General features: G+C 41.7%; 1 protein-coding gene across 2 annotated transcripts in view; it reads left to right on the top strand.

Moving 5' to 3' along the window:
* Positions 1–16,088: 16,088 nt before the first annotated feature.
* tti1 (TELO2 interacting protein 1) overlaps positions 16,089–26,200 on the top strand; it is a 34,622-nt gene continuing 24,510 nt past the window's right edge. For both annotated transcript variants that reach the window (XM_076275760.1, XM_076275761.1), the window contains exons 1-3: positions 16,089–16,199; positions 22,296–24,591; positions 24,712–24,864. In XM_076275760.1, the coding sequence (XP_076131875.1) occupies positions 22,329–24,591; positions 24,712–24,864 (2,416 nt within the window). In that variant the 5' untranslated portion in view covers positions 16,089–16,199; positions 22,296–22,328. The remainder of the gene's footprint in view (positions 16,200–22,295; positions 24,592–24,711; positions 24,865–26,200) is intronic.

The following is a 26,200-nucleotide window of genomic DNA, read 5'->3' as shown; positions in this document are numbered from 1 at the left end:
TTCTTCTTTTTCTTTAGTTTATTTGCAGATTGCATCGTTCATTTGCTGTATACCGCCATCTACTGCACAGGAGTGTGCAGAGTGTTGCAAAGGGTGACAAAATAAATCTATAAATAATAATATTGAAATAACAATAAAATAATCTTTTCATTAAATCACTGTCTTTAAGGAAAGTAAATACGTCTCTAATTCTGTCGCTTTGCAGCGTTGTTTCCCAATAATATTATCAATGTTATTGTCCATTTCTTGCCATTGTATCTGCTCACTGCTGCACATCTTCCTGCTGCACATCTTCCTGTGTTTGACATTCTGTGAATAAACCATTTCCTTTTCCTACCAGTTTTAATGTTGCATTCAATCCTGTATGTCCCATTCTTAATCTTGAGTAAACTATTTCTTCCTAACTATTTTTCATATTAATTATTTTTCCAACCTGTTTCTGAATGTTAGTGCCCAGCCTTATAAGTTCCACTTCCCATTCTTGTTGCCACCTCTTTGTTGAATTTTTTTTCTTTTCGTTTTTGCTTCTCCTTTCCCTATTGGATCATTCATTTCTATTTATTTGTTTTCCAGTGCCTTTTTAGCTAAGTCATCTGCCTATTCATTACCTCTTCTGATTGAAGCACATTCAGCACTGAAGCACTTTCAAAGCTCTGCAATACATTGAATCTGAGCATATTAATGATTTTAATGGTTTTATTACTTCTATCCACCTTAATGCTGTTTTTATGCCAGTCATATCGATTGAATATACTGAGAGAGATTATATTTCAGACCTTTTTCGGGAATGTACAGTATAGGCTACCTAAATTATTGGCACCTGTGCTAAAGTTTACTAAAACTGGTATAAAAAAATAATCTGTTGGTGATTTATTGTAATCTCACAATGAAAAAAATGGGAAAAATCCAACCTTGAAGGGAAGCAAAATCTCATAAAGAAATAAATATTTTTTAACAAAAACACGTCGCTCACAATCATTGGCACCCCTGCTTATAATACCTTCTTAAGCCTCTTTGCCAATAAAACAGCTTGTAATATTCTCCTATGACACAAAGTTGGAGAATACAAAGCAAGGGATTTAAGACCGTTCGTCTTTAGAAAATCTCCCCAGTTTGTCCATATTCCTATAGTCCAGTGTTTTTCAACCACTGTGCCGGGGCACACTAGTGTGCCGTGAGAGATCATCAGGTGTGCCGCAGAAAATTACCCATTTTGTCACTCACTGGTCCAGAAAAGCAACTGTTGCATCAAATAATTTATAACCACATGCTCTCATGTATGAATGCACTATTTGTGGTATGCAGGCATTGTACAAAGGGCCCCATATCCAGTATTCACAGAATCATCACATATCCAGTTCATAACAACAATTAAATTAGATAGTCACCTACAAATGAAACAGAGGGCGCTTGTTTTATTGAGCAGGTCTTGCATAGAAGCCATAATAAGGCCATATCTGTGTAGCTATTATTTGAAATTTTAGGCTATGGTATGTTTCTTATTTCCTCACACAGGATTAGTGTGCCGTGGGACATTTTAAGTGTCAAAAGTGTGCCGTGGTACAAAAAAGGTTGAAAAACACTGCTATAGTCCACACTTTTGCATTCTCCTCTTTGACTCACCCCACTGTTTTTCTTTTTTTTTGTGTGTATTATTTTGGCCTTTTATGGCTTTAATTGACAGGATAGTAGAGAATGACAGGAAGTGAGAGGGAGAGAGAGTCGGGGTGGGATCAGGAAAGGACCACGGGGCGGGAATCGAACCCGGGTCGCTGGTGTACGGTGCAGGTAGCCCAGTCAGTTGCGCCACGGCTGGGGCCACCCCACTGTTTTTCTATGGAGTTTAGATCAGGGGACTGAGATGGCAATGTCTGAAGCTTCATTTTGTGTTCAGCAAACCATATTTGTTTTGATCTGGACATTTGTTTTGGTTCATTGACCTGATGAATGACCAACGTTTAGTGTCTTGGCAGAGACTGAAAGATTTCCTTTGAAAATGTTCAGGTTTTTCTTGGTGTTCATGAAACCATGCACCTTAATTAGGTTCCCAAGGCCGTTGGGAATAAAAACAGCCCCACAATAGCACAGCCCCTCCACATATGACCGCCGCGCAGTGAAGCGGTGGTCATATAGGTTTAGTCAGAGTTTTTTCTTCCATTTTTTTTCTTTTTCGCATGTGTAATTTTCCGTCAAAGATTCACTGAAAGACCGGGGTGCATGAAACTTGGTGGGCATGTAGCCCCACAAAGAGAGCATGGAACCATTGTTTTTCATTTTGATCCATCGCCCCCCCGCCGGACTGGACCCCCCGAAAGGAGGGTAGGGGCGGACACAGTTTTCTGTGAATATCTCGAGAATTGTAGGTCCTATAGAAGGACCAAATTTTTTTGTATGTTGGGCTTAAGGGGCCATGTCAACCCATCCCATAACCACTCTTTTTATGTATAAAAGTAAATAAACCACCTAGCTAAAAATGAAAAAGCAAAAATGAGATGTTATAAGTAAGTATATATACTCTTTTGATCCCGTGAGGGAAATTTGGTCTCTGCATTTATCCCAATCCGTGAATTAGTGAAACACACTCAGCACACAGTGAACACACAGTGAGGTGAAGCACACACTAATCCCGGCACAGTGAGCTGCCTGCAACAGCAGCGCTCGGGGAGCAGTGAAGGGTTAGGTGCCTTGCTCAAGGGCACTTCAGCCGTGCCTACTGGTCGGGGTTTGAACCGGCAACCCTCCGGTTACAAGTCCAAATCGCTAACCAGTGGTACGGCTGCCCAAATAATCGCAGGTATCTCTGACCTGACATGGTCAAAACTGCACGAAATTGGATGTATAGGATCATTATGACACCCTCTGAATGCACACCAAGTTCTTTTAGAATTCCGTTCATGGGGGGCCATACAATAAATTAATTTATGTTACAAGGATACAAGGATATAAGGAAGTTTATTGTCACATGCATATAGTTACTGGAAGTAAGAAATGCAGTGAAATTATGTCTGGTGTCAGCCTATTTGTGCATTTATGGGGGGGGGGGGGGTAAAAATAAGAAAGGTGGGGAGGATTGGGATTGGGGGGGGCACCAACAAGGAACACCCAAGAGCAACAGGGGCAAGGAAAAACTCCCTTACCAAGGAAGAAACCTTGGGCAGATCCACGGCTCAAGGGGCTAACCCAACTACCAGGGGTCTTGGTGTGTGTGTTGGGGATGACAAGGGAGATGGGATAGTGTGCTGTGTATGTGGGGAGAGGGCAGTGTGCAATATGTGTGTTGGAGAAGCTTCCTCATGAGACAATATGCTGTGTATTGGAGGGGGGGTGCAGTGTGCTGTAAGTATGTTGGGGATGTGTGTTGGAGAAGCTTCCTGATGAAATAATGTGCTGTGTATGTAGGGGGGGGCGGGGTGCAGTGTACTGCAAGTATGGTGAAGGGACTTACTATTGCAAGCAGAGTATGTATGATGTATTTGAGTGATGACAGTGAAGATTTGTGTGTGGGCGGGAGGGGAGTGGAGCAGTGACTGTGTGTGTGTGTGTACAGTGTGTGTGTGGGTAGGTGGGGGCAGTGTGCAGCAAGTATGTAGAGGAGGCTTACTGTAGCAAGCAGTGTGCTGTATGTATGTGTGGTGATGACAGTGATGATGTAAGTGTGTGTGTTTTTTGTGTGTGTGTTGGGGATGGGGGTGGGGGGGGGGGGGCAGAAAGGCTAGGCAATCAAGGACATGGGTAGATAGATGGAGGAGAAATCAAAAATAAGAAATAAAAAGTTCTATGGAGATGTGCAAAAGTTGAAGAAAGTCAGATGTGTGTGTGTGTGTGTGTGTGTGTGTGATGAAATAAGAAAATAAATAAAAGGTCTGTAGCATAGGGTGAGGGATGTAAAAGTGCTAAAAGTCTTGTAGGTGTGTGTGTGGGGGGGGTGGGTCATGCTGAGGAGTGAATGAGTGCAAAATCAGTATAGTGTGAGTTCAAAGTTCGGATGGACGGACAAAAACTTCTCCTGAGTCTCTCAGTTCTGGCTTTGTGACTACATAGGCGTCTTCTTGATTTCAGCGGGAGGAATAATCCATTGTTAGGATGAAAAGAGTCCTTCAGGATCTTTTGGGCTCTTAGGAGTACTCTTCTGGAATAGATATCTTGTAGAGCAGGGAGTTGAGTTCTTATAGTACGTTCAGCTGAGAGCACTACTCTCTGCAGAGTACTACAATCTCTAACTGTGGAGTTCCCATACCAGGTGATGATGCTACCAGTTAGAACACTCTTAACCGCTGAAGTGTAGAAGGCCTTCATGATGGATGTAGAAACTTTGAATTTCCTTAGCTGACGAAGGAAGTAGAGTTGTTGTCTGGACTTCTTCAGAACATATTGAGTGTTAACAGTCCATGTTAAGTCTGCAGTACACCAATGTGGACACCAATCCACCCAAACGACTACGAGGCTGTGAGAAAACACCTTCAAACCCTCCTATGATAGTTATCCTATTTGAGCTCCAGACTAGCTCATGAAGGGACTCATGCTGATTCAAGACCGGAGGATGTAACCCATATGAAATGGTTACTATTGAGCCATTATTAGCATGAAAAGGTAAGCCCAAGACCGCTTTTGTCTGCCCCCTGGGGTTTTACGAGTTCAACCGCATGCCCCAAGGCATAACTAATGCACCTAGCACCACATCTTTTCATGCTAATAATGGCTCAATAGTAACCATTTCATATGGGTTACATCCTCCCGTCTTGAATCAGCATGATTTATGAAAGAACTGAACAATTTCAAAGTATTTAGTACCTTTTTTCCTTTCGGACGTTGGGCTTGGGTTTTTTCTCCAGTATGAAAGCGTAACGACAAACTGACGTTTTTTTGATCGACTATTTTTATGTAACAAAGTAATGAAACTATTCATATAAATAAGCTTACATCATATATGATAAATAATAAATTAGCTGTATTATACATTGTAAATATACCAGCAGTTTAGATCTGTAACATTACTATATAATCATTTTAACCATTTAATACTATTTCCAAACTTGTGACTCTCTCTACAGGTTGACCGCTGATCATTAGTGGGGTGTAACTGTAGTTCTGCTGCTGCCTTCTGTAATCCACTACCATTTCCTTGGTTTTATTGACATTCAGTGTCAAGCTATTAGATTGACACCACTGTGCCACCTCATCAATCTGATACAAGTAGAGCTGTTCATTGTTGTTACTAATCAGGCCCAAGATCACTGTGTCATCTGCATACTTGATGATGGAGGTATGACTACTGTTGGCTTTGCAGTCATGTGTGTAGATGTTGTACAGCAGTGGACTCAAAACACAGCCTTGGGGAGCACCAGTGCTGATGGTTAATGTGTCAGATGTCAGACCCCCCACTCTAACCACTTGTGAACGGTTGGTGAGGAAGTCAAATATCCAGTGACACAGGGTGGTGTTCAGTCCTAAGGCCTTTGTGACCAAGGTGAGAGGTACTATCGTGTTGAATGCTGAACTAAAGTCAATGAACAGCATCCTCACATAATTCCCATTCCCCTCCTCCAGGTGAGTTAAGGTGGTGTGCATGAGGTTTGAGATGGCATCCTCTGTAGACCTGTTGGCTCTGTAAGCAAATTGGAGGGGGTCGAAGAAGGCAGGGAGGGATGAGCAGATAATGTTTTTCACAAGCTTCTCAAAACACTTCATCACTGTAGTTGTCAGGGCTACTGGGCGGTAGTCATTCAGACATGATGGACTTTTGTTTTTCGGTACTGGAACAATAACAGACTGCTTGAGGCAAGTAGGAACTGTCTCTTGAGCCAATGATGTGTTATAGATATAAGTGAACACAGGAACTAACTGAGCAGCGCAGGATTTCAAAACCCTGTTAGAAATTCCATCCGGTCCAGCAGCTTTTCTACAATTAACCCTCCTAAAGGCATTGCTCACATCGACCTCAGAGACACAGAAAGGTGCATCCTCATTTGCTTCACATGCTGCAGCTAGTGCAAGATAGTCTGTGTTTTTCATGTCAAAGCGAGCATAAAAAGCATTAAGTTTATCAGGGAGGGCTTTACTCACATTCATCATACTGTACACCATATGTGACATGTAGGTGGCCGGACACAGTTTTCTGTGAATATCTCGAGAACCGTAGGGCCTAGGAGGACCACCTTTTTTGTATGTTGGTTTTAAAGGGCCATGTCAACCCATCCCATAACCATTCATTTCATGTATAGCGCCACTAGTTCAAAATGAAAAAAGCAAAAATGATGTGTTTTAGGTGTTGTAATCAATGGTCAAAACTGCACGAAATTGAAAGTGTAGTCATTATGACGGGGGGGTGCAGCCGTAGCCTACTGGTTAGCACTTCGGACTTGAAACCGGAGGGTTGCCGGTTCGAACCCCGACCAGTAGGCACGGCTGAAGTGCCCTTGAGCAAGGCACCTAAACCCTGCAGGCAGCTCACTGTGCCGGGTTTAGCGTGTGATTCACCTCACTGTGTGTTCACTGTGTGCTGAGTGTGTTTCACTAATTCACGGATTGGGATAAATGCAGAGACCAAATTTCCCTCACGGGATCAAAAGAGTATATATACTTATATTTACTTACTTATGACACCCTCTGAATGCATGCCAAGTTTCGTAGACTTTTGTTCATGGGGGGGCATACAATAAATTAATTTATGTGTACATTTAATGACTGTACACCAACAGAGTTTTCTGTTAATATCTTGTGAACCGTAGGGTCTAGGACGACCAAATCTTTTGCGTATGTTTGCCTCCAGGGGCCATGTTAACCCATTCCATATGCACACATGTGCATAAACAGATACACACGCACACACAGATTCACAGTAATCCTACGTATGCCACATACACACACAGTAGACATATGTGCGCATGCATGCACATGCACACACACACAGGTGCACGCGCACGCACACACACACACAAAACTAAACACGTACACGCACACATGCACACAATTCAAGAATTTCTCAGAATTATGAACAGGCAAGATGGAGGTGGGGTTGTATAAAATGTATTTTCCATGTGACATCTATGAACTAATCATGTTTTGGTACTTGTTGATACCAGTACCAGATACCAGATACCAGTGAGAATTGAGTGTGCATAATGCAATTCAGTGAGACAGTTAGAATCATATATGCCTTTCACCTTTTGTTTTTAGCCAGCAGCCAGCAGCAGATACCCTGACTTTGCTGAATTACTGAAGCTAAGCAGGCTTATAGTCAGTACTTGGATAAGAGACCTAGAGTAGGTTCCTGCTGGAAGTGGTGTTAGTGGCTGGCCAGTAGGTGGCACTCTTCCCTCTGGCCAAAACAGGGGGTCAAGAGCGTGCAGATTAGCTTCGGCATGTTAGCATACGCAATTTTCAAATATGGCGCTGCATGGAGCATTTGGAACCAGCTCCATGCACGAAAATCCATGTTGGGCACGAGCTCTCATGCGCGTACATGTTGGTGGGCGGGTACCTATCCGGCGGCTACAGCCAAACGTTATTCAGTGCGTATTTCTTGAGGATCCTATGAGAAGACGTGCATATTATGGTTGTTTATCCATCATATGACAAATAAACAAATAAAGAAAATTGTATTGATCTTGTTTCGTTGTTGTTTGTCCCGAACAAACGTAGCCTAAACATGATTAAAGACAATAAATTACACAACAGCGGCATAAAGACCTTGTCTCGTTACACCATGGGTCTCCAAATCGTTGCTCTCAACCTATAGCCGCCCCCTTTGGAGCTTGCCAGAGGCTGAAGCACTAGGCTACTACATTTAAACACAATTATTGCCGCGAGGCATTCCAGCCTACGAATTTAATAAAAAGTAAACCATGCATAATTAAAAAAAACTCAATTTAGGCTACTTCGCTATGCAATAAGGATTCCATTAGAGCACAGTGCACGTTCAATGAATGAAAAAGGCCTTGTCTCGCAATAAACAGCTGGAAATTCCAACACTTTTTCAACTACACGAAACTTTACAGTGATCATCAAATACCCTCTAGATTTAAATGCCCATCAGCCTCAACATTTAACTATATAATAAAAGTCAAAAAGTAAATTAAATCCCATACCAAAACTGAAAATCGTCTGCGTTTGATAGCCTGGTATGCCGCTCCAAACAAAACGCATGTCTCACAATAACGTACAATGAAAGAAATAAAGGTCTGCCTCGAATAAGCATACCTCAAATAAATACCTGTGCTTTGCAGCCTAAGTAAATAGCAGACCCTGGACATAATTTAGGATTTACGGAAATGCAATCATACGATGTTGGACGCCTGGCGATGCTCTGGCCTTCTACTGTGCCTCTGACACCGCTGCCTCATTTGGATGGTAACTCCACAGGTGAGCGCGAAGATTGGACGTCGTGGATGCGTAAGTAAACTGTTTTTTGCTGAGTCCGCAGACATTCTCTTTAACCGTTACTTTACCATCTGCGGTGTACAACTCAAAGTAAAGACACCACATTTTAGATGAGTTGGGGACGTAATTGTCCGCTCAGGCTGACCGTTCTGTGCGTTATCTTCAATACTATCTTCAATAATATTGAATATCTTCAATATAATTTTCAAAACAGGGTGGCTATTGAGGGCTCTGGCTCCAGTCATTATTGTGGCTACTAGCTATTATTGGCTTGATTTGGTCATGGGCCAACGCTAGAATACGTTTAGAGCACCCGCTATGAGATGGCAAACAATAAAATAAAAAACAAACTAATCATAGACTGTAAAAATGCGCTACACTTGGCACTAAAAACCGAATAGTTTATTTATAGTTCGACTACGGATATTTCACGTCAAGTTCGAATGCATATTTGCAGCAGGACAGCAAGCAGACCGCTCTTAGTTAGAGCCGCTGTGTTATCCAATGAAATTAAGTTGCGCTTCAGGGCGACTCCACTCGGACTCCATGCGCGTTCCCGAGCAACTTTTTCTTCTTCTTGTTACGTGGCAAGCAAAGTATGTGCATTATCGCCACCCTCTTACTGGAGGACAACTCTCTTTTTACAGAATATCCAATAAAAATCGACGTGGTTCATGCGTCATTTCCAGCTTTAGAACTTGGCGCATGGTCAGAGCCGACTGGCGCTGGATCCGAGCCCCAGTGTTCAATATGGCGTTGGCTATGAATTGGCCGGATTTACTAGCCTAGCCTCCACCATTCATTTGTATGGAGGGCGGGACTTAGTCACTCTCTCCAGTTATATATAATAGGCTTGTTTGACTTCGGCTGAGTCTGACTTGGTCTGGCTTACTACGTAAACGTGATCTTCAGAGCCTAGCCGGGAGGAGCTACAACAGAGGGCAGCTCATCCCGGACAGAAAGGCTACAGTCTGCCTGACGTGACTCGCGGGAGACATCGCGGGAGATATCGCGGAATGTTGTTTGCAATAAACACAGCAGAACTTTCATTCTTACTCATTAAAATGAGCATGGCGACTGACGAAATAAATTCTTATGATGTAGTTTAAATAAACCACTGTTGTCATACAGTTAACAGGCCTGCATTGTAGCACATAAATTCAATATCAAGTGTTTCCCCTATATGTGTGTCTATCTATTTAGCCAACAGCAGAAAATAACAGAATATCCAAACGTTTTCAGTAGGCTAGCCTACCATTGTTGCAGAAATCACGTATAAGAAGGTATCCCTTCGATTTCTGTTTATTTTCGCATATTCCAACATAAGGAAGCAGCATGAGCCTCTAGTCATAATCATCATGAGGACATTCCTCCCAAATGGCCCTATCACGTCTTTGAACTGACGTCATGAGGGCGTGTTTCAGCTCGTGCAGCTCGTGGAAGGCAACTGCAAGATCTGTCTGCAGGCTAAGACTCCCGCGATATTTTAAGGCCATGTGACATGGTGTCACGGTGGTAAGTCCCTCCCCGGCTGACAGAAGTCGGACAGAATTTCTAACCAGTATGCATTGCGTCCATCCCAGTATGCATTGTGTTCAACCCAGCATGCATCACATCAAGTCAGATCTGCACAGATCTGCCGCAAGTCGAACTCCCCTAATACCTCCATGGGCCAAAAGCCACCAAACAAATATCAATCAAAGTGCCCTATGGCAGTGACAGGGACACTGTACTGCAGGAGATGTTTTCCTTTGCATGAATGTAAATTCAGGTCCTGACTCCCCATGGCACTTATCGCAAAGAGTAGGTTTCGTATATACTAGGTAGGTTAAGTATATACTTTACATTTGATGCTTGTGATGGTAATTTTGATACTATAGATTTAATAGAGACCCAGTCAGACCAATAGTATAAAAAATCAGGAACAGAGTTTATTTACAATGATGCGCATCAAGGGAGAGACAGCATGACTTCACCTAAAGATCCATCAGCTGCTCTAACTAGACAAGGAAATAATTAGGGTTTAAGTATCCTTCAAGGCTGACCGGAGATGGCGTTGGTCATCCCATCTCACATGGACTACACTGAATCAGACCCTGATTAGTGGCAGCCTGGCAATCCGGAGCAGATAGCTACTGACGCAGCCATGCAGAACAGTGAAACACTGCAAAGTCATAATATTCCCGCTTATCTCTAAATACAGTCACACACAGATATACACAGGGACAGTACAGATATCATACAGTCATTACATAGAATCATACTTTTAGTATCAAAGTGACCTACTAATGAGAAATGCAGAACATTAAACCACATATTGGAATGTTGGGCATAATGCAGAACATTAAACCATATATTGGAATATTGGACATAATGTTCTATTCCACTTTCTCTCACTTGTTAACATTGTTAAATGATGGTAATTCACTAGCCCCCTACAGTATTTTGAAGGAAGGAACCAGTTCTGTATGCATTATTGTATGATGGGCTAGGTTATTGGTAAAGTAGTTGAATAGCACACTACACATGCACACACACATACATACACACACACGACACGCACACAAACACATAAAGACACATACACACACACACACACACACACAGACATGCACCCACATGTAACATAGGTAGTTTTCCCTCTCCCATTGCATTGCATTGTGTTGTGTGAAATGAGAGACGCCACAACCGACCTGGTCTTTGACTCTTTACTGATAACATACATGGAAAGAAAAAGAAAATGTATCAGGCACAGAGCGAGCCAGGCGCGTCACGATAATCACCAAAAGAGGTACTATGTACATGAACTTGACCTGAAGTGGGGGAGAATTCAGTGAAACACACTCAACCCTGCTACACACACACATAGGCCTATAAACACACCTACAAACACACACACACACACAAAAACACACACACACAAAAACTAACTTACATGCAGGCACACGCACTCAATAAACACACACAGAAGCACACATACACAAAAACAACCACACACTGACTATGCACACACTCAATTACAAACACACAAAAAAGGAACAAAGTAAGAAATGAACACAATTTGACAAACGTGACTTATTTTTATGAAAAAAATGTGCTGGACTGGGCGGCAGTCATATTTTGTACCGCTCTGCGGTACATCTAGTTCTCATTAGGCATGGGCTTCTTTTCAGTATAGCCATTCTTCTATGTATGCAAAACAAAGTGTTTCTATCCAAATTTTCATTTAATCTGACAATAGACCACACTTTCAGACAGTCACTGTACCATTCAGTAACCTGGCATGCCCTCTAAATAATCTATTAGCAGTGAGGTCACTTTTGAAGATTAAATCTGTAATTATACAGAGATGGCAAAGGGAATGGGAGGCAGAATGTAATGCTAGACACTACCATACAATTCAGAAGAATGTGACAGGGAAAGGGGTTACTTCACTGAGTTAAAGCAGAAGGGAAGAAGTGGTCTATACCAGACTTGGATTATGGCAGTGTTTCTCAAACTTTTTTTCTGGGGACCCACTTTTTAAAAATGACAGAACTCGTGACCCAACTCGTGACTGTGGTAGTTAACAAACTAGATCAGTGGTTCTCAAACTTTTCTTTCATTCCCCACTTTGATCAAGGGGGCATTCTCGAGCCCCACCTGTCCCTCATCGCTCTAAGAAAGTGGTACTGTAGGTCAAGCTTAAAATTGTCAAATTTATTGAAATAATGACATGTTCTAAATATATCCTCTTCAACAGAGTTAAAATCAGCTGGTGCTGCAGATATAATAATAAATAAACATATAAACATAATAACACACATATTTCTGTTTTCCAGCAACATATTAGGAAGCATAGGCCATTTTACAGCATTGTACAATATATTCAATTAAATACCAACATGCTGCATTAAATGGATCCATAATCCAGTCATACTGAGCACTGCTGGTTGGGAAATATTTTTGAAATAAACTTTGCAGGGATGTGATGTAGGCCTACTGTTTAATACATGGGATCACAAGAGTGGTTCCCAATCAGACGTTTCAGCGATTTCGCTCAGAAATCTCAAAGGCATAATACTGTCGCGATCGAGGCGCCTGTCCCATACTCAAGTTTTTTTGGTGAATGCAGTAATCTTATTTGCTAGGTGAGGTAGGAGCTTGTCTTTGCCTTGTAACTGGACATTTAACTAAAATGTATCGCTAACATATATCGCTAAGATAGGCCAGCTTCGTCAAGAAATGTTCTTAGTGAACGTGCTTGCAGATATTGTTTTCACCTATTTAACAACTGAAACCCTCAGATTTTATTTTATTTTTCGCAAAATGGATATGGATTATCAATCAAAAGTGAAATAATCCGGGAGTCATGTCCTTTCGTTTTCTTACAGGTTGGGTCGTTGTTGCCCATAACACGCTAGCATTGATGCTATGCTATGCTATGATCATGCTAATGAATGACGTCATTGGCACGTTTGAAAGGCTTTTTAGAACAATTAAGTGACTTTAAAAAATATAATACTCAACCAAGTGTATTGTCTTTGCCTCCCCTTTCGAATACCATATTCAAATTACTTGAAAAAAAATGATATCCCGAGAAAAGTGGATTTTGAGGGGTACAGCTCCATAGACCTCCATTCATTCTGGACTCGCCCGCGAGCGCCCCTAGATGCAGTACCATACCGGAAGAGTTCCGAGAGTGAAGGTTCTCCCCTTATTAGACATTAGGGGAGTTCGACTTGCGGCAGATCTGTGCAGATCTGACTTGATGTGATGCATGCTGGGTTGAACACAATGCATACTGGGATGGACGCAATGCATACTGGTTAGAAATTCTGTCCGACTTCTGTCAGCCGGGGAGGGACCAGGGGGGCAGGCGAATTCCCGGAAGTAGAAGAATCGACGTAGGCTGGAGGGACCACCTCTCTGCTAACTCCCATAGAAGTCCATTCATTGTAGGATTTTTTTGAAATACCATAACTTCATATAACATATATCCTGTGCCGATATTGTAGCTTCTGTGTAATCCATATAAACACTACAAAGGCAAAACAGACTCCACTACCTCGTCCGTAACGTTGGTTACCCGTAAGAAGAACGGTTAGCTTGTTCGGTTGGAGGGAAGCTAGCTTTGACGTAATCTCTCTTTCGCGCCGTAGGGAGATAACCGTATTGTTTGGATAAGAAGCTCAGTCCACCTTACTGTCTATGACGGTAACTCATAAGCAAAACCTAGCATACACGACCGTATGTTAAGGTAAATCATTACACAGAGGGAACCTAATAATAATAAAAAAATAAACCTAATTTTTTAAAAAAGGGCACTAATCATTTCAGAGGTTTTCAATGGATTGACCGTAGGTCGGAAAAGTGGAAAGAAGATTAGCTTCAAGGCTATAACTTTGTTTTGTTTTAGCATGACTGTTTTTGAAGATGATCATGTATGGTAGCTTCAACATTAACTCGACTTGGTGAGGATGATATTAATAATAATACATAAATAAATGTTTAACTTTGATGACTTTGAAGGCGAAGGAAGTGTGAGAAGAATTTCTGTGTAGCCTATCTATCATATGAGTTACAAGATTCAGTTCGATGGCTAACGTCACGAAGTTAAGTGTGAGTCTGCGCAGTACTGGGGGGACCAACTGAAAAATCGTTCTATTTGACTCATTGCCCTCCCATTGAAAACGACGGAGTCTGTTCGTCCATTTCTTTTACTGTCTATGGTTACAGCCAAGGGGGCAGGCGAATTCCCGGAAGTAGAAGAATCGACGTAGGCTGGAGGGACCACCTCTCTGCTAACTCCCATAGAAGTCCATTCATTGTAGGATTTTTTTGAAATACCATAACTTCATATAACATATATCCTGTGCCGATATTGTAGCTTCTGTGTAATCCACATAAACACTACAAAGGCAAAACAGACTCCACTACCTCGTCCGTAACGTTGGTTACCCGTAAGAAGAATGGTTAGCTTGTTCGGTTGGATGGAAGCTAGCTTTGACGTAATCTCTCTTTCGCGCTGTAGGGAGATAACCGTATTGTTTGGATAAGAAGCTCAGTCCACCTTACTGTCTATGACGGTAACTCATAAGCAAAACCTAGCATACATGACCGTATGTTAAGGTAAAGCTTTACACAGAGGCAACCTAATAATAATAAAAAAAGTAAACCTAATTTAAAAATAAACGGCACTAATCATTTCAGAGGTTTTCGATGGATTGACCGTAGGTCGGAAAAGTGGAAAGAAGATTAGCTTCAAGGCTATAACTTTTTTGTTTTGTTTTAGCATTCATGACTGTTTTTGAAGATGATCATGTATGGTAGCTTCAACATTAACACGACTTGGTGAGGATGATATTAATAATAATACATAAATAAATGTTTAACTTTGATGACTTTGAAGGCGAAGGAAGTGTGAGAAGAATTTCTGTGTATCTATCATATGAGTTACAAGATTCAGTTATATGGCTAACGTCACAAAGTTAAGTATGAGTCTGCGCAGTACTGGGGGGACCAACTGAAAAATCTTTCTATTTGACTCAGTGCCCTCCCATTGAAAACGACGGAGTCTGTTCGTCCATTTCTTTTACTGTCTATGGTTACAGCCCAGGTAGTCTGCGCCATCTTGGTCAGACTTTTTTGTAACTCCCGCCTCCAAACACAAAGACGCGGACCTGATTGGTTCTGGAATGGTCCTCATTTAAATAAAGTTAAACTTTGGCCAACTTTGTTTCGCCTGCCTCGGCGATTCGCTTTCATTTCGCCCAACTAGGGCGAATTTCACAGCGACGCGACATTTCGTTGTGTGGAAACACACCGTTAGCCTGCAGACAGATCTTGCAGTTGCCTTCCACGAGCTGCACGAGCTGAAACACGCCCTCATGACGTCAGTTCAAAGACGTGATAGGGCCATTTGGGAGGAATGTCCTCATGACGATTATGACTGGAGGCTCATGCTGCTTCCTTATGTTGGAATATGCGAAAATAAACAGAAATCGAAGGGATACCTTCTTATACGTGATTTCTGCAACAATGGTAGGCTAGCCTACTGAAAACGTTTGGATATTCTGTTATTTTCTGCTGTTGGCTAAATAGATAGACACACATATAGGGGAAACACTTGATATTGAATGTATGTGCTACAATGCAGGCCTGTTAACTGTATGACAACAGTGGTTTATTTAAACTACATCATAAGAATTTATTTCGTCAGTCATCATGCTCATTTTAATGAGTAAGAATGAAAGTTCTGCTGTGTTTATTGCAAACAACATTCCGCGATATCTCCCGCGATGTCTCCCGCGAGTCACGTCAGGCAGACTGTAGCCTTTCTGTCCGGGATGAGCTGCCCTCTGTTGTAGCTCCTCCCGGCTAGGCTCTGAAGATCACGTTTACGTAGTAAGCCAGACCAAGTCAGACTCAGCCGAAGTCAAACAAGCCTATTGTTCCTTGAGAAAAATTTAACTCCGAGTCCGGATAAATAGACGGACACAGAGAGGACGGGGAATGACGAGCCCATAGACGAGCTGATTTTGGGCTGAGCTCAACGTTGCGCTCCGCCTCACATTGAGCCCAGCCCCGATCTGCAAGCTGCAGCCAGGGGCACTTGCCTGGTTCTCACCCTAATTAGACATTCTCTGGTATTACACACTCCTGTACAGTTGGTGGCGGTATACTACAAAAGTAGTCATCGGCCAATAAATAGAATTAATAGAAGAAGAGTCCTTACGCTATTGTCATTACGTCACGGAGCCTAAAGTCATCAGACTCATCGTTAAATTACTATGATTAGTTTAATCAATTGATATGGATATTCAATCGAGTTAACTCTGGTAAGTTTGACGTTTATTTAAATGGCTGAATTGTCATATAGAACTTGAATGAAGTGTTTAACATCTCCGTCACCACATGACTCGCTGAATACGCTTGTGCTGTCCTAAGGTGGCCAATGTTGAGGAGTTCGAGAGTTTTCATCATTCATCTTGTGGTACTGCCTTACATAAAGCACATAAACAACACAATAGACACTAGCAGGATGAGCCCATAAGTCCGAAGTCTTGTCACGGTTACCAAACACTCAAAATTTGAAGGTCCCTCCACGCCGCCTTAGAGGCGTAGCTAATCATACCTGCCAACACTCCCGTTTTTCCCGGGTTTCTCCATCAGAACACCAAAATTAATGGGGTTCTATGGAGATAGATCAGGGACGGGCAACTTTGATGATAGAGAGGGCCACATAATTGTCTTGTCGCTGTCAGAGGGCCAAATGTGACCGCGCACGTCCACTGGGATATCAGGAATCAGGAGTATTAAATGAAGTATGTCTGTACGGTTTATTAAAGCAACACCAAAGAGTTTTTTGTAACTTAAAATAATGTTTCCAAAATCGTTTCAATGGTTCATCAACTCGCAATTGAGTGAACAGCACTTTCTGCATTCGCTTCGCGGCCCTCTATCGGCTATAACCGCACTATGTAAGTTTGCCGGATCGGGTAGCAAATTTGACTTGCATCTGATGTCGCAATACATCCTACTTTCATAAAATCATGCAACATATTCTACATTGTCTGTGGACATTGTTATTTGCAAAGCTGGTGCTGGATAAACAAATAGTGCGTGCGACAGAGGGAAAGTTCTTTGGTGTTGCTTTAAACCAACATGCTTTAATTTAATATTTTCTATACTCAAATTCATTTTTAATATTGCTTCTATTCACCAATGAACTTGAAATAAACTAAAAACTATTACACATTCACAATAAACCTTTTTCCACTGTAATGGCTAATAGTGACTCTTGTAAAAAGGCTCTGTTGTTAGTGTATCTTTACCAGGGTTCCCAAATGTAAAATTTCATGACTTTTCCCTGACAAAAATCCTGAATTGCATTGAAAAAACAGTAGGCCCAACTAGGTCCGTGTAACGCTTTGCAGTGCTTTGTTCTATGTGCTCCATCCATCTGATCCAAATAAAAAATGTGTTCAATAATCCAATTTTCAATTTTTTTAACTGGTCAGCAAATAGATAATTGCTGCTATTTTCTAAATGTGTCATTAGTCATGGAAGATAAAGAAAAAAACAGAAACTGGATTGGAAACAAAAGTAAAGTTCAGTTAATATTGGATTTTTGCCTTTTTTACTGTTTTTGTTGGGCTGAACCACAAGCGTAGGGGGGGTGATCTGATACCAGTGGCGGCCGGTGGTTAAAAAAATAACGGAGGAAGGAATGTCCGCTTGATTGGTGTTAGTGGCAAATGTGAGGTTGTGATGGTGTTGGTGGCAAATATGTGAACAATAGAGTATGTAGGCCGCCTACCCAGACACATTTATAGCAGCAGTATGTACTATGTAGCATTTTAACTGGCAATGTTGTGCAATAAATGCTGTTCTGACATTCTCAGGGGGGGTCTGACCTAAGGAGCTAGGCTAGCATGCAGCAGCCAGAAAAGTTGTGGGTTCAATTCTTGGCTTCCACCATTGTGCATTTGAGCAAGGCACTTAACCCCAAATTCCTCCAGGGACAATGGACTTTGTGATATAATTTAAATATATAAGTTACTTTGGATAATCGTGCTAAATGAATAAATGTAAATGTAAATAAATGTAAATTTAGGTCTGGGAAGTCAGGGAAGATATGTAGGTCTAGTTATGAAATACTGTTTTCCAGATGTGCAAAATTATGGAAAGTCTGGAGGTTTTGCTCAATGTAATACATTTGCAGAAAAGTCTATACTAAAAATAGACACTTGTTTTATAAAACCATGTAACTATTTACCATTAAAAAATAGACCTTAAATGTGGTTATTTGTAACATGCTACTGTTTATAAAGCCAAATCTTTATAATTTAAAGACAGGTTGTAATAGCTAAGTGGGAATTTATGAAAGCATACTCGAAAGGCAAATGTTATTGAAGACGTCATTAAAGGAATGCATCATGGTCTGAAACATTCATTAACAATGTTACCATCCAAAGATACACTTAGAACGGTGAAAACAAGAACATATTAACAACAAGAACATTATTTAGCAATTGTTTAGTTAAGGCATAACTTGGATGATTATAACAACGCATAACTATCCAAAAATGTTTTATCACCAAATGAACTGTCCACGTATGTGACGGGCCAGCAGTAGCTGATTGTTTTCTGTGCTAACGTTACCAGTTAGCCATGAGTATTTGTCTGACTATGTATGTAGCATTCAGTAGCCTACACTGGCCTTACCATCTTGTTTTGGAATATGAATTTTTGGAACTGGTCTTCCTGCTTTGACCCTAACCTTCGCAGTGTATTTGAATGTATAAAAGATTTGAGATTGTCCTCTGATTCCATTGTACTGTTTATTTCACGAGCAAAAAACAACACAACACAAGATTCTTAGCTGTATGACTGCAGATAACATTCTTGCACCGTTGCCGCTAAAAACAGCACCCCCAATCGCAATTGAAAATTACTGTACGGAGGAGCTTCCTCCCTTGGCCATTGAAAACGACGTGATTCACGAGCCGCTGGGGTCCGAGCTTTACTGTCTATGGGTCCGAGGCGTTTATAATGGACTTCAATGAGGGGCTTGAGGAGGAAGCTCCTCCATACAGTAATTTTCAATTGCGATAGGGGGTGCTGTTGGCATTTTGACCTAGGGGAACGATTTTGTTCATTCAAAGTGTTAAAAATAGTAATATTAACAGTAATTTATCAGATTAGTAATTCACTTTATATATTTTTTATTTTTCTCTGAAATTTTAGGGAGGGTGTTCCTCCCTTTCCTCAATGAAGGAGCCTCCTCTGCCTGATACATATTGGCGTGCGGTGTTGGTTATCACATTTTATCAGCGGATGTAGAGATGGAGGGCTATCAAACACAGTTCAGCTTGCATCAAGGTGCCAAGCGATTGATAATGTCAGCTCGAGATCAGAACTTCAGATGCAGAGGGAGACATTGCTGCATCCTGATACTTATGAGTACGTGTTTTAGGCCTACTCATGTTCTGGGAGGCTTTGGAGACCTACATGAGCATTACCATAGTAGCCTACAGCAATGTAGGCTATTTGCTGTTGCTATTTCCTGTTAGGCTTACTCACTGTTGTGTCTTCGTTTAGCCTAATGAAACCTAGTCTAGTGTAAAGTGTTAAATAAGCAAAAATGTCCCATGTCAAACAGTGCTTGGGGTAGCCTGTATAGCCTAGACTGACGTCGATGGCAAAGCATTCTGCTTTGGGGAATTATTTGCTATGGTATGGCATGGCCATGGTATTCAAATATACTGTAGATATGTTCAACATAGGCTGAAAGTTATGTTTAACGTGCCATCTCCCAAAAATCTGCGAAGTTTTAGTTATTAATCTCTTAAGTAATGAGTCAAAATCACGAACAACTTCAGGCAGCGCTTTCTTCCACCATCTAGCCTGGCCCAGCTAGATGGTGTTCTCCCCCCGGTGCTCGTGGTTCAGTTCAACCACAAGCGCAAAAAAGGAAAATTAGATAATTGACGCATCATTTAAATTTTTAACTTCTGAACAGAAAACCGTAACTGTGCTCAATTGAAAATCAAAATAGCCAACAATAACCCATTTACTGTGCCGTCCTAAAAATGGATAACAGATTTTTAAGCCTATTTTTATATTTTTTCATGTGAATTCTGCAAATAGAACATAGCACTGCAAAGCGTTACACAGACCCTAACTACAACCACTCAAGCAAGTAAGGCCTAGTAATGGAAAAAGCTAATGCTGCGTGTATATTTGTATTAATGTATTTTGGCAAGTCAATAAACTCTTACAACAAAATTCCCTGATATTCCATGACTTTGCCCCCCAAAGATATAATTCTCTGACGTTCCATAACTTTATTCAAATGCTGATGATATTCCTGAAATTCCATGACCCGTGGGGACCCTGCTTTACTTTGAGGTCAGCTACGATAGCGGCTCTAGCAGCTCCGATAGCCTACTTTTAGTAATGGTGTTGTAGTGGTCACTTAAGTTGAAATCTTTCACGGCTGATTTAGTTTCTAAGCATAGCCTAGGCTACTAAACACACAAGTTGACTGAATTCTGTGATAAGATCAGCTGTTTCCCACCTTTTCTGAAATATACGATTCTGAGTTTTCTTTATAAACCGCTCTCTGTATCTCTTTCTCGCTCGACTCTGCTGGATTTTTTATATGGGAAACGCCCCTATCGGTGGACCGTATCGTTACAATAAGTAAAAACCACGTGAAACGAACATTTTAAAGGGACACCAGGCAAGCCTGAGTGTTTTTTCTCTACGAAGCTCCCCCTAGCGTCTGTACGTCTCAATACGTGTGTGAGCCCTCGCTCGGTCTGAAGCTCTTTTCCTTTTCTTTGCATCTTCCGTCAAGGGTTTTCGCTGCTTTTTCGCAGGCTCTGCCATTATACACACATTTGCAACAGTCGCTAGCCGGGTTTCGTTAGCCTGCCTCTGTGCTGGGATGCAGGATGTAAACTGATCCTGCTTCTCGCGATGTCTGAGACATGTTCATTGATGATATTCTAATTATGTGACCAGTACCTGTATTGTCACACATCTATTAAAGGTGCCCTGCCACACGTATTTCATTACTTTGTGGTAATGTCTTAAGTCCTACCTAGCCTCATTGAGATGGGTTCTGGGAACTACAAGTTCATTTTCTTGTTTTTAAAACATGGTTTACGAATGCCCAGAGCCGCTACGAATGTCTATCAAATGCATCTGTACGTAGCTCAAAACCGCTTCGGTGTGTCTTGCTGTCCACCCTCCGTTCTGTGATTGGTTCCTTTATTGAGGTGAAAACGAAGTCCATGGAATCCAGGCTGCCTAGCAGCGTGAATAAAATTGTGCGCAAGGCAGCATGGGGAAACCCAGGCTAAGTTCTACCAAGGACTCATTTTTTGTAACATTTTTTGTGGAAAACAAAACATGCCTTGCATGATTTGCGCCAGTTCTCATTAATATTCAACGAGCTAAGCTGCTTGACTCTGATTAGCTAACTGCTAGTCGGTTTCATCCATAACATGACAGCTGTTGTCAACTAATTTTAGCTTCATGGCATGAAGTTAGCTTGGCTGACGAGTGCTAGCATTGTCCAAATGGGCATTAAACCTGCTAGGCTAGCAAGTGCATTAAACCTGTATAACATAGCACTTCCTTGAGTTGACAATAACGTTTTACTTACGGACTGGGCACTGGTCGTAGACTGCCGCGATGGTAGCCTACTGCTCCAGGCTTCAACAGCAACCTTTTTGCAAAGCCTGTGGCATAGTTCCAAAAAATAAACTGAAGCCATTTGATCCTCAACTGTGGGTTCTTGGGCAAAATGCATTGTTGAAGTTCTATTCATTTTTGCATAGTGCACAAGCCCGTTGACATTCAGACATTCTTGCATAGGCTAAGAAAACGGTCACAGAGCTAGATGAATTCTGTGGGAATGGTCTCAACTGGGCTCATGAATAGTAATGAGCTCAAACAATTCCTCGTCAAACTGAAGAGCTTTTGCAATTGGCCTGATTTCTCCGCTTATTTATTTTCAGTGGCTAGAGCTGACACAGGAGGTAGCTGGTCATTTTCACATCCACAACATAGCACAAACACACATGGACCTAACATATTTTAAAAAAATACAAGTAAAAACGATTTTGTGTGGCAGGGCACCTTTAGTTGGAAATATTTTAGGTAAAATTACCTATGAGAACATGAAGGTGTGGTCCAGGCCGTGGCGCGACTGGTTGGGGCACCCGCACCGTACGGCGGTGACCCGGGTTCGATTCCCGCCCCGTGGTCCTTTCCGGATCCCACCCTGACTCTCTCTCCCACTCGCTTCCTGTCATTCTTCACTGTCCTGTCATTAAAGGCATAAAAAAGGCCAAAAAAAAAGAACATGAAGGTGTTTTTGTTAATTTTTAGATTGTGTTCATCTTTTTTTCTCTCCATAGATCTGAATCATCTATACAGCATTTCTCCGGAGGATGGCACTAATAGACAGTCCCAAGGTGGCCTTTGCTTTCCTTCGCCCAAGCTGTGTGATTTTGACCCGTGAGCCTACAGTTGCAAATGTAGAGGTATTAAACAACTGTCTGCATACCATTAGTGATGGAGCCTTGCAGCAGCTTCAGGATTATGTTCTCTTCCCACTACGCTTTGTCCTTAAAATTCCTGGACCTAAGCAGGAGGGTCTTGTCCTTGCTGTGATGGACACAATGCATTATGTCTTGGAGAAGACTTCTGTGAGGAATTGGGAGTCACTTTACAGCATCTTCTCAGAGTTATGCCTGTGTATTTCTTGCCCAAATGATCCAGGAAAGCCAGGTTCAGCCTCAGAAGAATTGAAGCTATCAGTTTTAAAATGTCTTGATGTCCTCCTACATGCTGCCTATGGGGATGTGGTTTTTAAGCTGTATGAGCCTTCCATGCTGCCCACTCTTGGTGCAGCCATTTCCCTGATATTGGCTCTGATAGAAGAGGAGCGGGCTCGTGAAGTACAGATAGCTGCACTGAATTGTCTACAGGCTTTGGCTTTCCAGTGTGACTGTTATCAAGATCATGTGATTCCGAACCAAGATGAGAGTTATGCACTTGGAAATGCACTGGCCTCATTTTTGCCAGGACTCACACAGACATTGAGTCAGGTTATTTGTCACAATGTTGCTCGAGGCCATACTGTTGTGATGAGGGCTCTTAGGGTACTGTACAAAATGTTGAGTGTCGTAATGGATGATGATCAGCTTCTCAACAAGGAAACAGTTAAAGTAGCACCAATCCACCATGAAAAGTTGAGTGAATTGGCTATTGAGAGAAGTTCTGATTGGACCAAGATTACCTCTCAAAGACTTTCTGTGGTTTTACAGAAGATCATCTCTTGCACTTCAGCCCATCAGCACTGGAGAGTGAGGTTAGAATTGGTGAGCTTGTCTGAATATCTCCTGACCAAGTGTTCAACATCCCTAGGAGAGTGCACAGGATCCCTTATTGGGGCTTTAGTTGGAGCTGTTAATGATGACGATGCTTCTGTTAGGGAAAAATCCAGCAGGGTCTTGAAATATTTAAGTAGTCAAGCCACAAGGTGTCACGCCTTTACTGATATTCTTTCAGAAAACCTTCATGTTTTGTCATCTTCCTTGCCACAGCTAATGAGCACTTCAGATGATCACCATAAGTTTTTTGTCCTTAATATGTTTTTGGGCTATATGAAAGTCTTGGGGTCCCAAGTGGAGGTCATGTTAAATTCAGCTGTCCACCTGAAGCGTATTTCTAAAGCCTTGATGCATGTTTTAGAAATGGATATGACCGATGTAAGGATGGTGGAAGAAAGAAGCTTTCCAATATTGGTTCAAGATGGGTCAGAGACTCACAACTCACATATCTTAAAAACACACTTCCTTTACTTCACAGATGACAAGATCTATTTAGTGCTCAGAGAAATCTGCCAGATGTTGGGTTATTATGGAAACCTAAACCTTCTTGTGGATCACTTCATGGACCTTTATAGAGAGTCCTCAGCATACAGGAAGCAGTCAATTTTGGTGTTAAATGAGGTCCTTGCAGGTGCTGCTGGTTTTGATATGGAGAGCGATCAGAAACCAAGGCCTGCAGTAAGCCACCTGGACTTGAAATCAGTTATATCTCCTGTGATTGAAGAGTACATAAGTACAGACAACTGGCACTTGCCCACCAGTTATGAGCATTCTTTTCATTTAGACCAAGAAAACCATGGTCAAGCCCACTTATTAGCCATATCCAAAAATCTTAATGAGGATTCCATGGCACCAGTTGGAGATGTGAAGCATCTGAACAGTAATATATGGCAGATATGCCTTCAGCTGGAAGGGATTGGGATTTTTTCCAAAGTAATTGGTCTTAACTTCCATCCATTGTTGATGATGGTTCTGTATTCTGTGCTGGAGAAGGTAGGGGACAAGTCATCACTTGTTAGCCAATCAGCGGTTTGCACCATGTCCGATATATGTCAAGCTTGTGGGTATGTCTCAACTAGTGAACTGATCAACAGTAATGCAGATTATCTGCTTAATGACATTTCACTTAACCTTGGGAGGCCTAGTTTCCAACCACATGCCCCGAGGGTATTTGCTGCCATGGTAACCCATTCAGATGATACCCTGTTACCTTTAGTAATGGATGTAGTGCAAGATGTGTTGACTTCTCTGGACCTTAACCATGACCAGCGGGCTTCAGAGGTCTGTGAGGTACTCCACTCCGTCATGAAGGCAATAGGTGAGTTAGTCATATTCACTATGGGGTCAGTGATTCAGTTTATACAGCTGAAAGGTTTGGGTTTATGCCAGGTTTTGTATTTTATATTGTATACATTGTATTTTCTTTTCTTTACTTCAGTAACATTGGGCTTCAGCAGCAAGAAGCAACCAAATTCACTGGAGACGAAGTCCAAGGACCTCTTGGATGCCAGAAAGTTTCTACTGGATTACAGTAGACAAGTGAAGCTGGCTGAAGGGATCATAATCAGTCAGAAAGATCAAGATGACCAAGGTTAGTTGATGTTTGTACAGCAGATCTACTAACAGAGGGTTTTCTCTGCCGGTACACTATTTAGTATGACAAAATCTCACGGCGCACCACAGTGATGTTAAGCATACAAAAGCCACAATATACTTTTGGGGCGTTGGCGACACAAACACTACATGTCACAGTTGATAAATTAATAGCCTAATGTTAACCGCGAGTAGTGTCCGCGAGTGGAGACTCAGCTGTGTTCTAACATTAGGCCTACCTTACCACCTAAGGCTCTTACATGTTGCTAACTGCTTATAACTTCTGGGATTGACTTTGTTGTGATAAGAGCAAACTAGTTCATTTGCGTGCATGAGTAGCCTATTGAACCTAATTTGCGCTGTGGTGTTCATAAGGCTAAATATTTAAGAGAAGTCCAGGGTTTCCTGCAGAAAATTTGCTAGTCAAAGTGGTAGGGTGGGGGCGGGGCGGGGGGGGGGGGGGGGGGGGCATCTGGGGGGTGTTGGGATTTGTTTGTGCTATAGACTAAAGACTCTGTACCACATTTAACAATTATTTTGAATTTTTATTATACAAATTATGCATAACAGTTATTTATCAAAATAACAGTTGCAGTTACAAATATTTGTGTTAAAAATGCTAAACAACATAACAACTGAAACAAGAACAGTGAATTCGCGCCACTGCTGGGGCCCGATATGCTTTTTTTAAGGCCGATACCGATATCAATATTTATGACTTAGCATGGCGGATAACCGATATCTGGCCGATATTCTGGGCCGATATTCATTGATCTGTCGCAATAACAAAATCACATACTGAATTTGATTTTAATACTTCTATGAGAAAAAAAGGGCAAAATACGGAGTTAAAGGCGCTCTAAGCAATGCTGGAGCGCCTTTAAGTTGCTGTAAGTGCAGGAAATGGTGTGAAAAACAACAGTATAATGCTACTACAAGTATTCTAATTAGGCTATGAAACAAACAAATAATTTAAAAAGAAAACAAAATAGTCACAGTAAATTTAAACCATCTGTATGTTGGATTGAAAACAAAAAGGCATATTTGGACAAATATCGGCAAAACCGTATGAGTTGGCCGATATCGATATGCACTGATAAGTTTAAAATTGGCAAAAAATGGCCGATATATCGGCCACACAGATATATCGGTCTACTGTACCTCTACATGAAATAGGATCAAAATAGAAATTTAATAGCCTATGTGGTGGTCACACTAGGGGGGGGGGGGCAGATTTTATTTGAAGGGGCTCCGCCCTCTTTTGCCCCCACTTATCGCCAGCTGTGATGTATGTATACATCTGTGTGCCTACTTCTGACACTGGGAAATGTTAC

The sequence above is a fragment of the Alosa pseudoharengus genome, unplaced genomic scaffold, assembly GCF_046254945.1.
Source record: "Alosa pseudoharengus isolate Yale_2024_CS ecotype anadromous, Long Island Sound unplaced genomic scaffold, YU_APseudo_1.1 YU_APseudo_1.1_scf_9, whole genome shotgun sequence".
Lineage (NCBI taxonomy): Eukaryota > Metazoa > Chordata > Actinopteri > Clupeiformes > Clupeidae > Alosa > Alosa pseudoharengus.
This window is presented reverse-complemented; position numbering and strand designations above follow the sequence as displayed.